Source organism: Diadema antillarum, unplaced genomic scaffold (genome assembly GCF_040938485.1).
Source record: "Diadema antillarum isolate AM-2024a unplaced genomic scaffold, OU_Dant_1.0 seq00000744_RagTag, whole genome shotgun sequence".
In the NCBI taxonomy this organism is placed as follows: Eukaryota; Metazoa; Echinodermata; class Echinoidea; order Diadematoida; family Diadematidae; genus Diadema; species Diadema antillarum.
The window spans coordinates 676667-689965 of NW_027271641.1; the positions used below are offsets into that span (position 1 = coordinate 676667).

Sequence of the window (13299 nt, forward strand, 5' to 3'; positions counted from 1 at the left end):
AGGTGAGCTAAAAAAGGAGAAATCACACCACATATTACATGCATATGGGCAAATGAAGTATTCATGCCATGATTTATGATCAGTTGAATTGGCAGGATGCGACATTTGTTACAGTGCATGGTGAGGTCATGCACTATAACAATCAAATCTCCCCCGGCACTGCAATGTTGCAAATTCACATTACTTAACTAATTAAAAAGATAATTAGTGCAGACCCTGTCCTAACACTTCACTCTATATTTCACAATCTCTAAATGCTTTATCAGCCAATAAAAACTTCTTCTTCCTCTTGACCTTTGACCTCAGTGACATAAACCGGTTGTGGGGCTAATCATGCATGTAATATAATATAGTCCAGTGCCTTCACGAGCATGCACTGTCTATACGTCATAAAATATATCTCATGACAAATCAAAAGAGTAACAAATTACAATCTGAACAAGGGTGTTTTTTTTATCACTGTTTCACTGTCTGTGATCCTAAAAATGATGACATCTAAATAGTGCCAATCTAACATTAAAACTGTTGTTGGTTAATATTTCAAACTTTGTGGGAGCAGTCCACAATGTTCAGAAGGCAATTACACAATCAGTACTGAAAAAAAAAAATGTAGTCTTTTGCCATATTGAATTCTGAAATTCTTTGCATGGATACACATTCACAAACACACATGCTGATAGACAGGCAGGCACACATAAACATACAGACACACACACAAACAGGCAGAATAAAGAGGCTAGGGATATTCTACAGACAGTACATTTATGCATTTAGTCTGATAGGCTTATTGGACCTGAGAATTACTTTAAAAGTGGGCCAGTTTCTCTTAACAATGTCATAATTTACATCATCAACAACACACTCCAGAATCGAGACACAAATTGGCTCCACTTCAATGTACACATAGTTGAAACTATGAAACAAATTGTCTCTACTTACAGATGTAACTGTATATGAAAATACAAATCATTATTTTCCTGGTCACCGATATTCATTCTATGAATTGCTTTACAGAGATGCCTGAAATTATTGTAAGCCACCTAAGTTGCAGTTATCATGGCAACATCTCAAATGTTCCGAGGCTGATTGTCTGTTGCTTAGACTGTTGCCATGGCAACAGTCGTTACTGTGAGCAGCAGACGTTACAAACTGCCTTGTGTGATAGGCCAGGATGAGTGAATTGGAACGTGTTCATAATGCCTGGCTGTCCACAATACGTGGATTTGCCTAAATCTTCTCAATCTGTTTTGATCCTCGAGTGGTAAGATAGGACACTACGCTGCCTCGCTCACCCACTTTGTTGTTTTGCATACTAAAGACAGTCAAACATCAGTATTTTCCATGATTTAGATGTACTGCTACCATTGTAGACATTTATTGTTATCATTCCCTATTTAAAGGGATGGTACAGTATTGGTGCATATGAGAATTGGGCTTTTAACTTTTTGCGAGATACAGTACCAAGAAAACACTTATGATGTAGTACAGAGCATACCATTTTAAGAGGAATTCAAGGTTTATTTAATAAAAATTGGGTTTTGAATGACTGAAACATCCAAAAACAAAGTAAAACAAAACGATCGCAATGAAGTGTGGGTCCCACACTTTATTAGAATCGCTCTTTGTTGGATATCTCAGCCATTTCAAAACCAATTTTCATCAAATAAACGATGAATTCCTCTTAGAATTACATGCCCTTTCATATTTCACGTGAGGTTTCTCATTATCTCACCAAAAAATGTTAGAAACCTGAAATTAGGTCTCAACCAAAACTGTATGATCCCTTTAAGCTTCCACTGGTCACTTTATGATGATCAGTCTCTACTGGTCATTGATGGTGTCCTATCTTTTTTTTTTCAATCATCATTAACTGATCATTTGGGGGAGGGGACATGGTTTGAATGTTTCACTGCTACTAACTAAAAAAAAAAGGCATGCCGAATAATACATCACATCACAGTGAACAAGATCAATTTGACCAGTGACCAGTGATGCTGTGACCATGTTTCAATCACAAAAATCTATATTTCCACAATGAGGGCAATACATATGTTACAAAAAGAAAAAAGAAAAAAAAAAACCTCAAGCTCCAGATTTTCCAGACATGTTTGGACAGAAACATATCTCTCATGAACATATCTCACATGAACATATCTTTGGACAGAAACATATCTCTCATGAAAAGGATTCGAAACAAGAATAACAGTTACATGTATCTGACTGTTACTTTTGCATGCTTCTCTCATGCAATGGCATGCCAAGTTTATACCAGTACTTTTCACTCGCCCGAAAACAATGATTTATATTAAAAAACAGTTGTTGATAAGCAGTAGTGGGTAGTACACCATTGTATTGTATATGCATGTGACACCAAGCTCTCTCATCTTTATAGCACTTGAGAGTTTGCCTGCTAAATTCTACTGTAATTGCCAGGAGCAATTAAGAGTGAACTTTAGCACAATTCATGATCGCATATGGTACGATTGCTTCAGAATCTGAAGAGAACTCTTGAATAACCTCATTCTTTCACACGGCTGAAGATGCTTTACATAGAGAGCACAGTGGAGTCTGGAAAAATCACACACACAGACTATAAAAAAAATTACAACAAAAAATTCCCCTATATTAAGCCTACGCATCCCACAAGAAAGCTACAAACAAAGGAGTCACAAAATATGATATTTTGACATTTTTTTTTACATTGTACCATGATAAGAGGTAGGGGAAAGAGATGTTAATCCTTACCGCGAGGTCGGAATCCCTGAAGGCGTTCCCTGACAGGTCCAGCACCTTGAGTGTGGTAGGAATGAAGTTGTTTTCTCCAAGAGCCTTGCCTAGTGCCGAGGCACCTAAAGTTCAATCAACAGAGGGAGGATAGTTTTAAAAACCATGCAAATCTCACAAATTGGTAACATCATCGCCCACGACATAAAATCCTAGTCCCTATCACATATAAGAATAAAAGTTGTGCAAAATAGTGTGTTAACATAAAGTACCCTCTCTGACTGTATCATACTCTTGGTCTATTCCTATCTTGTAATCTTTGTATCTTTGTAAAGATGCTGCTATGATGAAAGTAATGATAAAGACAGAATTATCTATCTTTCAGGCTTTACGCGCTCAGGCACCCATTGTAATTTGCCAAGTACTTTTTTTTTTAGTATTCAGTAATCAAGCCAAACATGACTGAGCTGTAAAGTTAGCAAACCAACTCAGGTGTAGCAATGTGTCTCTGTCCAACCATAATGACACTATATAAAGTATGGGGGGATGCAGTTGGGGGATGAGGTACAATGTAATCTCTATTCCATTGACAATTTCTTTCCATGCAACTGTGCTAATTGGCAAAGAAATGCTCCGGCCTGCAAGCCGATTGATAAAACAAAGCACAGAAGGGTTAGAGCCAAATATAAATGTAAATAGGACAAGAAACTGGGAATGCCAGTAGTGATGAGATAAAAGGACTACTGTCAGTCCCAGAAGATGAGCTCACCGTCCCCACTGATGCCCGTCTTGGACAGCCGCAGCTCCGAGAGGCCGTGCGACATCTTCGCGATGGGCCCGCAGAGGTGCTTGATGCCCCGGTCATCGAGGGGGTTGTTGGAGAGGTCGATGACACGGAGATTGGACTGCGGGTTGGAGAGCAGCGAGGTGCTCAAGTCCCGCACAAAGTCCCTGAAGAAATAAAAAGATTTTACTGGTGAGACAGAGAAGCATGTTTTCATATTAACTGCCTTTACTCAAGTAGAGAGAAAAACATCTGAAATGGCAACAGATGGACAGCTGCATACTACTATCTTTTGATGTTTACTGTTTCAACCATGAAGGAAAATCCAAGTTTCACTGTAATAAAGTTTCAGTTGTATGACAATGTCCTCAATTTTTTTCTTTTTTTTAAAGATTATGGATTTCATGATACCTTTGAAGATTTGCAAGTGGAAAAGGTCTTACATCTTTTCTGCTTGATTTTGACAGGTTGCAAGATATTAGTCAGTCATCTAGTTCAGTTTAATTCTTTTTAGGTAAATTTTGTTGTCCTACATTCATTAAGAGCCAGAAGTTAATTATCTTAATTGGGTGATTTCTGCCACAATTCTTTTGTTTTTAGATGCATACAGTGCAACATTGACTATAAAGTTTCTTTGTTGTGAAACTAACAACAGAGTATTTACTTGTATACATGTACATGAGACTTTATGGTACCTCGATTAGCATTATGCCAACTTGTACACACTCTCACAAATACAATTTTTTTTTTTTCGGTATGAAAGAGCCTCTTTGTTGAAATAGAAAAGGGGAAAAGAAAAATCAGATGCTACAAGAGGCAAATCAGATTACCATTTGAGGCCCACTCCATCGAGGATCAAACACTCGAGGGTCTGGGAGGATAGAAGGACCCGTGGTATCTCCCTCAGAACCTCTTGTGGCTGAGGATGTGGGGACCATCCGGTGAGAGAGATGGAGGGGGATAGAGATGGAGAGTGAAAGAGATGGAGAGGGGGAGAGGGAGGGAGAGAAGGAGAGATAGACATGTATCACTTTTATGTTGCAAATTTCAGCATCAGTAGCCAAAAACGTATATATAATCAATATTTCTCTACCCAATTTGACATTGGGGTGGATATTTGTTTTTTTTTTTAATACAAATACCATCATGTTTGACATCTGTCTTTCCCACCTTGTTTCGTTTATGTTGTAGTCTTTCTTAAGGCAGCAGGGTCTATGACATCCTCTTTGATTGAACAGAAAAGATATAATAATGACTAGAAACCAATCTCTATTTCACCATACGATGGTAAGCACCTAGTTTGCAGGCACAAACCCTTGTTGGTCGTAAGGAGTCTGCATGCGCCAAGACTAATACACGCACCACTGCAGTGCAGCCTATGGGACAGTGCCGAAGTGGTGCATGTAGTAGTCTTGGCGCAGACTCCTGGTTAAAGACCAACAAGGGTTTGTGCCTGCAAACTAGTAAGCACCCACCAATCCAATCACTACATAGATCTTGATATAGCTGCACTCACTTTGTCTGTCAGAAAGCAGGTAATGTTGTCATACTGAGAGCAAAGTGTAGCAGTGTGAACACAGAGTACTGTGACAACTATCACAGATTTACATTAGTGCTCGTCTGCACTTATGGTCCTCCACCAAGTAGATCTCTTTCATTTGCAATCCAGCACAATCGATCATTTTATACTACATGACAAGCACCACATGAACTGTCACGACACCTTCACAACTGGAAATCAGAAATGCTGACGAATGCAATACACTTTGAACAGTTCACAAAGAAATTTCAATTTGGATATGTGGGATCACCATCATAACATGGTTAATGACAAAAGCACAAGTGCATTGAAGGCTTTGTTGAGTTTGGAATCATAAAATGACTAAGAACCTTCTAGATGCTTGTGAAATCAGTATCAATCACATACTGTACTTGTTACAAAGTTTATCAGTATATTGGAGAAATTATTTCATGGACCAGGCTCCCATTTCATAAAAAGTTGCTATGATAGCAACTCTTGCTGGAATGGCAGTTGTCATGGTAATGACAAGAATCCAGCTTCCTGATTGGCTGTTGCTATGGGAAGTTGCTCTTCCAGCAAGAGCTGCCATCCTAACATCTTTTATGAAATGGGGCCTGCTCACAGTTCTTTATAATGGCATGGCCCAGATATCCGCCCTCTGTGACTTACCAATTTGAAGTTGACCATTGAGAGAGTGGTAAACCATGTGTTGTAGTGTAGTACTGACACAATCGGCAAGAGATGTTTGCTGCAGTAAGAAATGCATTGAAATTGTAACAGGATTATGTGTTGTTGTTTTTTTTTTCTAAAGTCAGTATTAAAATAGGCCTCATTAGTAGTCTCCTTTCAAGAACCTAGCCTGACAAAGTGCAGTCAAGTGAGAAATATTTGTAGTCAAGATTTACAAAGTTTTTTGTTTGGTTTTTTCTTTCCAGCTGAAGTGAGAAGTCATTGTAAGATCATTCAGTGATAATGGAATGATGAAGATTCTGAGTCAGTTGCACATCTCTGATAACCAGTCAAAGTCGGTCATCATTAGATGAAAGGATTACAACTGAGCACCAGACTATGATGAAACTGTTTGTATTCGAGTTGCAACCCTTACATCGAGCAAGAGTTAGCCACCGAAAGCTGCTCACAAAACAGTAAGGGGGAATGTAATGGTACAATGTTATACAGAAATTCAATAGATAATCCAAGTTTCATATCATCATACATTGTATTCTTCATGAAAAGTTTAGCAACCTTGTATATACAGGCATCTCCACACAAAAACAACATCAAGTTCCAAGTCATGTTCATAGCAAAAAAACAAGTACAGTGACACAACAACTAAATACAACTTAAATCACATCAGGTTAAGTCAAATAACAAAGAAAAAATACTTGATGGGAAAATGAAATTTCTTATTTTACAGCACAGAGAAAAGCAGCAGACTCACATGTGAAATCACAGAATTGCCAATTTGTACTTGATTGATCACAACATTATAAAATTACAACTTTCTAAGTTTTCATCAGAGTCTAGTGAAATTTTCACTGCCCTGTTCCTTAATTTTCCTGCTTCTATACACATAAACTAGCTTTCAGGGTGGATTTCACTTTAAGAGCTGGAAGTACATGTACCTTGGTTTGAGATCATCAAAATCATTTAATCTCAGCTCCCTGCAGTCTTGAGACAAGTATATAGTGTCCACATCCTTGATAACCGGAAAAAAGAAAAACACATTAGTTAAATAGCCAACATATGATCATATTCAGAAAATCCTATCTCTTTTATAAGAATCATACATGTACTGTGACACCAGAGGAAAAACTTGGAAAACTGAAAATAAAGGATCACAAGAAGCACAAAGTAACCTATTCAACAAATTTGAAGACACTGAATCAACCTGGTTTCTTTATTTGCGGGCAAGCAACAGAAAGTGTCAAAACTTAGTTTGGTATTGAAGCTTGCCCTATCATCAGCGTTCCCAGCATTTAAAGAAAACAAAAAATCCCTGATTTTTCCCTAATGAAGTCTCAAAATTCCATAATTATTTCAACTCTTTGCCAGTTTCCCATGTTTTCTATGTTGTTGCAGTGAAATATTTGCAGTATAAAACACTGGTCATCCAATGGATGTTGTTTTGATATGCAACAAAATATAACAGAGTCTGACTGACTACTTTTAATTTTTGGGCCAATCAAAATTCCCTGACTTTTCCCTGATTTGAGGCATTTTTATCAAATTCCCTGACTTTTTCATGACTGGAAAACAGTAAAATAGTGTGCCCTGATTTCCCTGATTACCCTGATGGGCTGGGAACCCTGAAGAGGTTCATGATGCCAGTTTCCAACATAAAAGCTTCTGCATGCTCTTTTTGAATGTTCCTAATATTTTATACACTTGCCCATGTCTTGACACAACTAATGCCAGTAAAATGGATCCCCATTTTTTAACTGTATTCCACAGGAACAGGTGAATTAGATATCTTGAGACCATTACCTCAAGGAGTAAAATATGTGCAATATATGAATAATCGTCAGACCAGTCTATATCACTCGGAAGAAAATGAAAGTTTTAAATCTTGAGCTAACTGTCAACCCAGCCTACAGTTATCTTTACTGATGGATGCTTAAAATGCACCCCTCTACCATCAGCAGGACAAGGACTTACCCAGGCCACCTCTGCCAAGTAGGACAGGTCCCAATAGTCACACATGAACTTGTACATGTGGCTAAAGCCACCGCAAGGGCCCTGCTCCACCAGCGAGGTTCTGTTTAGGCGTGCCTCCATGTGGGTCTGGCGCTCTGTTGGACTCAACTCCACCTTACGGATCAGCCTCCTGTGGAAGGGGGAAAGGGGGGGGGGGTAAAAGGAGGGGAAGAGGAGGGGAAGGGAGGGGGAGGGGAAGGAAAAGGAAGAAATGGGAGGGGAAGGGAAGGGGAGGAAAAGGGGAAGGAAGGGGGAAGGAAAAGGAAGAAAAGGGGAGGGGAAGGGAGGGGAAGAGAGGGTAGGAAAGGGGAGGGGTATGGGAAGGAAGGGGAAGGAGAAGGGAAGGGGGAGGGGAAGGGAGGGGGAGAGGAGGGATAGGGAGTGGAATGAGAAGGGGAGGGGAGGAAAAGGGGAAGGAAGGGGGAGAGGAGGGGAGGGAAGGGGAAGAAAGGGGAAGGAAAAGGAAGAAAAAGGGGAGGGGAAGGGAGGGGAAGAGAGGGTAGGAAAGGGGGGGGTATGGGAAGGAAGGGGAAGGAGAAGGGAAGGGGGAGGGGAAGGGAAGGGAGGGGGAGAGGAGGGATAGGGATCGGAATGAGAAGGGGAGGGGAGGAAAAGGGGAAGGAAGGGGGAAGAGGAGGGGAGGGAAGGGGAAGAAAGGGGAAGGAAAAGGAAGAAAAAGGGGAGGGGAAGGGAGGGTAGGAAAGGGGAGGGGTATGGGAAGGAGAAGAGAAGGGGAAGGAGAAGGGAAGGGAGGGGGAGAGGAGGGATGGGGAATGAGAGAAGGGGAGGGAAAGCGGAGGGAGAGAGGGGAGGATAGGGAGGGGAAGAGAAGGGGAGGAGTAGGGAGGGGAAGGGGAAGGGGAAGGGGGAAGAGGAGGGGAAGAGGAGGGGAAGAGGAGGGGAAGGGAGGGGGAGGGGAAGGGAACGGGATGGGAAGGGAAGGGTAGAGGGGAGAGTGGAGAGGGCAATGAGAATGGGAGGGTAAGTCAGGACAACAAACCTTACAAGGACATGCTTCCATGATGAGGGTTACAATCATGAGTGACAAAAAATGTAGCAACCACATAACAACACTCTACACATTTCTTGGTAATTATTACCTATTACAAAACCACCACTGGAAAAGTTTTTGACAAAATTATCGACCTTTTTTTCCATAATCGGCCTCGACATTTCATGAAACTGTATGATTCGGTCTATCTTAACATTTCTGATAGCCACAAGAAATGTTAATCTTCGCAAATTATGGTAAAGAATGATAGCTTGAGGATTCAGAACATCAACGTTGTACTGTGAAGTGCGTCGTCTGTATCATCACATAGATTCGTTCACTGCATGCATAATCATGATCTATGCTCAAGCTCTACATATTTATTGTAAAGGTTAGCTGTTACATCATGTAGCTTTTACTCCAGCTATACCCAAAGTGACATTGACCCGACCATGAGGACATCCAGACAGAATTTCCCTTTAACCCTCCCATCCCCCTCCCCATCCAACCCAACGTTATCCACACTCACTCCATGTTGGTCAGAGGGAAGACTCGTCGCAGGGATTTCAGGATGAACTCGATGACGTCCAGGGTGTCGTTGACAGAGCCCATCAGAAGACTGTAACTCCGATCCCGGTCCTTCTCCTTTGGAAGAGTAATCTTCAGCTACAGTATATGGAAAGACATTATATGAAACAAGACTTCTCGTAATTTTCTTTTTACAATCTTACATTCCATTTGATATGAAGAGAGAAATACAACTGTTACACCAAATTGTCAATATGAGATGGAAATAAACAAATATATAAGAAAATATACATTTAATATGAGGAACCTACTACAAAGCAGAAGCTTCTGAAGCAACCTTATCGCATATAAATCCAAGAATCTTCTACTTTAGAATAGTGCTAGTTCAGGTTACTTTCTGCTATGCTACCTTCACATTCATCTATTTTATGAATTAAATACATTTTCACACAAAAAAAAAAAAGAGTAATGAACACTGAAATGAGTGAGTTGACGATGCCATCATCTTATGACTTGCATATCTACATGTACTTTGAACATAAAATCTTGACATTTCTAGTTGCCCCCTTTTTTTGGTAAAGTACAATATGCTTCACTCTCAAATTCTATACGTTCGACTGATCAAAATGTTGAAGTGATTCACCCAGTATAACATCATGTTTTACCCTTTCATAGCAGAAGAATTAAATTTTCATACATTTTTAAATAACAATCAATGAAAATTTAAAGGGGATGACACAATCATTAGCTCATTTCATGCTAATATCGACTGTTCAAGAACCATTCTGGATAAAATTGCAAAACCTTACAATTTCATAACCTTTCTAATCTTCATTTAATTTTGACCAAATCTTAAAGGGGATGGCTAGTAACCGATCAGTGGGAATCAGTGGGATTGCTGAGGGATGATTGTTCCAATCCTTGTGGGATTCGTGTAAGAGTATATCGTATATCTACTGTTGTGTGAAAATTATTTGCTTCAGAACGGTCTCATATTCAAGTAATGTGCAGATTAATGCCCCGTCACTGACCAGGCACGCTAACCTGGAAACATTAAACTGCGCATTACTTGAATATGAGACCATTCTGAAGCAAATAATTTTCACACAACAATAGATATATAATGTACTCTTAAAAGAATCCCACAAGGATTGGAACAATCATCCCCCAACATTCCCACTGATTCCCACTGATCAGTTACTAGTCATCCCCTTTAACTGTTTTAAAGATTTTACTCTTTCCTTCAGACTAACTTTTAACTGGTCCGGCATTTCCCTTTAATGTTGAACTACTATGCGTATGTATAAATAACATTGCACGCCATACTGATCAAATCTCATCCTGTTTTAATGCTTCATAATTTAACACCCCAAAACTCTCTATCTTTCTCTCTCTCTCTCTCCCTCTGTCTGTCTGTTTCTCTGTCTGTCTGTCTGTCTCTCTCTCTCTCTGAGACCATGCTTCCTCTATCAATACATCAAATTTCAAAGTCCATTTCATGGACCATTATCTAAACAAATCATACTCGATACACAAAAGATTCTCTGAAAGTTCTGATGACTCACTGCACTGAACATTTCTTTCTAAATCGTTTCTTGACAGAAATGACAAAAACTATTAAAAATCCTATAAAGGCATTAGAATTATCTATTGATCTGCCCTTATGGGAAAATCAAATACATAACCTACATGGTAAAAGCTGAAACAAATTTAGGCTAAATGTTCTCATCTTCATAGAGTAACCAATGGCAGTACATTTTCTTCAAAATATTTTCAAATTTTCTTCGAAAACAATTTAACTTTGTTCTACATTGCCAGCTCGGGAAGCAAGGAATATTATATGTAAAGCAAGAAACCATTAGCGATTGACAGAGCTGTAGCCCGCCACAGGGCTTGGCACTAGGTGTAATCACATTGGAATTGCTGTGGTATTTCGTTTTCATTGTTCTCATTTGTGAAATACCACAGGAATAGATACCACAGTAAGGTTCTAGGGCAATTACCCCCTGGACTCTTCCCCTGACCCTAACCCAAATTCCAATCCTGAACTTAATCCTAACACAAACCCAAACTCTAACCCTAAACCTAACCCTAACCCTAATCTTTACTCTAACCATATCACTAACCAGTATTTAGCCGGAGGGGGTTAGTGTCCTTGTGGGGGGGGGGGGGGGGGGGGAGGTAATTGTCCTGATATGTTCCGTCAATTGGTATCATTGTCATAATTTGCAAAACACTGTGGTATATGTAACTGTCACCAGAAAGTACACCTCTCAGAGGGAAGCACTGTGCACATATTCGCACATCTCCTACACTGACAGGACCGGGAAGGGTGTCAGTTAACGTGAGAAATGCACTGCTGTCCATAGGGTGATATTTTGTGACAGAATTCGCATTCATATGTCGCACGCATAATTTTTCCACAAACTTTGAATTACCACCCTAAAAGCCACAGCATTTTTGTGAGGTATTTGTGTTCACTTAACAATGAAATACCACGAAAATTCTGCATACTTTGCCGTAAGTGTGAATGGCCATTGATCACTAGGATAAACTGCCTTGTCCAAGATCACAGGCGATTGCTGTGAGACTTAAACCAGGGAAGTGGAAGCCTCCCTGCTTAAACTATTGTAGGGACCTAAATCAGCTCATTGTTGATTTACTTTCGCTGCCTAATTACTTTCTGGGCTGTGTCCAGCTCTGGCGTCATAAAGTAGGCTCATTCTCATTCTCTCATCTTTTGGTTTTCTCTAGCACTTTAACTTCAAAGTATTTCCCCAGAGCATAATCACCTCTTTTCCCCTCGCCATTCCTTACCTTTAATGGCTTGTCGCTCTCAATGGCCTCGATTTGCAAGTGGTTGAACTTGGCTTCAACCTGAAAAGAAAAATATTATATAATGAATGGATGTAAAAGTCCCCACAGCATTGATCACACTGGACAAAAAAAAAAAATGGTTTTCAAATACACGTAACGTTAATTTCGAGAGTGCGTAAATGGGTCTAATGTGTACATGTACTTGCTGTTTTTTCATCCCTCATTAACCCATTGAATACTCAGGCAGGCGTCTATGGGAAATATGTGTTGTAGCAAACTTAGTCCATTCTCAATGGGCTAATTGTATTGCGCCAAGATCGTATGTCCTTATAACCATTTTACACCTCCACAGTGAATAGTTGCCCCTCTTAAAAAAAAACAACACAAAAAACAACAAACACTGAACCACCCATGGCTGATAAATAAGTAGGCCTATGTGTATGCATGTGTATACATATGCTTTACAATGTAAAAAGGAATTACGTGAAAATGAATTGTGCTTCTTTGTCTAGTTTAATTAACCCTCTGTATGCTTTGAGTGCTGATTGGCACAGAAAAACCTACAGCATCATACACACTGTCCAAAGCCCCTGACACAGAAAGGGTTAAAGGCACATGGTCCCGGTGTTTTAGTCGAATGTGTATGCGGGCGCACGGCGCAAGTTTCCTATAGAGACCTACTGTACTGTATAGCTGAAATTTTCGCAGTGGTTTTATTTTCACGAATTTCGTGAATCTCCTTTGAACCGCGAAAATAACAACGCGCAAATAAGTAAGTTCAGTTAGACCCTCGCAACCGCGAGATTAACAACACGTGAAAATGTTCTCCAAGTAGCAATTCGCGAAAATATCTGTACGCAAAAATTTCAGCTGGTACAGTACGATATTGACTCCTCTTTAGCGCTTACGCTATGACCCACTTCTCCGAGTCCGAAGAAGTCCGATCCACTGTAGTCAGTGGTCCGATCACAGTTCGGCTCATGATTCGGCTGAGGGAGATGACAGCTTTAGCACACTTCTTTTGTGATGTCATAATAAGAAGCACATATGCACGCACCCTGGCATTACTACAGACTGCGCGATGCGCACAGAAGACAACAAAGGCAAAGTAACGTTACTTTGCAACACCTATGCACTTCACTCTTGATGACCGTTCAACTTTGGTAATCTTCGTATCAATGCTAACGGTGATCAGCAGTATCATCAACAGCGCCCTCTACACTACCGGGACTATGT

At 40.1% G+C, this 13299-nt stretch overlaps 1 protein-coding gene across 1 annotated transcript in view; it reads right to left on the reverse strand.

The window, feature by feature from the left end:
- Nucleotides 1–13299, reverse strand: part of LOC139738472 (uncharacterized) — a 161618-nt gene that overhangs the window by 88978 nt on the left and 59341 nt on the right. The window contains exons 4-11 of the mRNA XM_071649099.1: nt 12064–12123; nt 9248–9384; nt 7689–7857; nt 6656–6729; nt 5700–5778; nt 4339–4427; nt 3494–3675; nt 2746–2849 (exon numbers count right to left, since the gene is read on the reverse strand). Of these exons, the coding sequence (XP_071505200.1) occupies nt 2746–2849; nt 3494–3675; nt 4339–4427; nt 5700–5778; nt 6656–6729; nt 7689–7857; nt 9248–9384; nt 12064–12123 (894 nt within the window). The remainder of the gene's footprint in view (nt 1–2745; nt 2850–3493; nt 3676–4338; nt 4428–5699; nt 5779–6655; nt 6730–7688; nt 7858–9247; nt 9385–12063; nt 12124–13299) is intronic.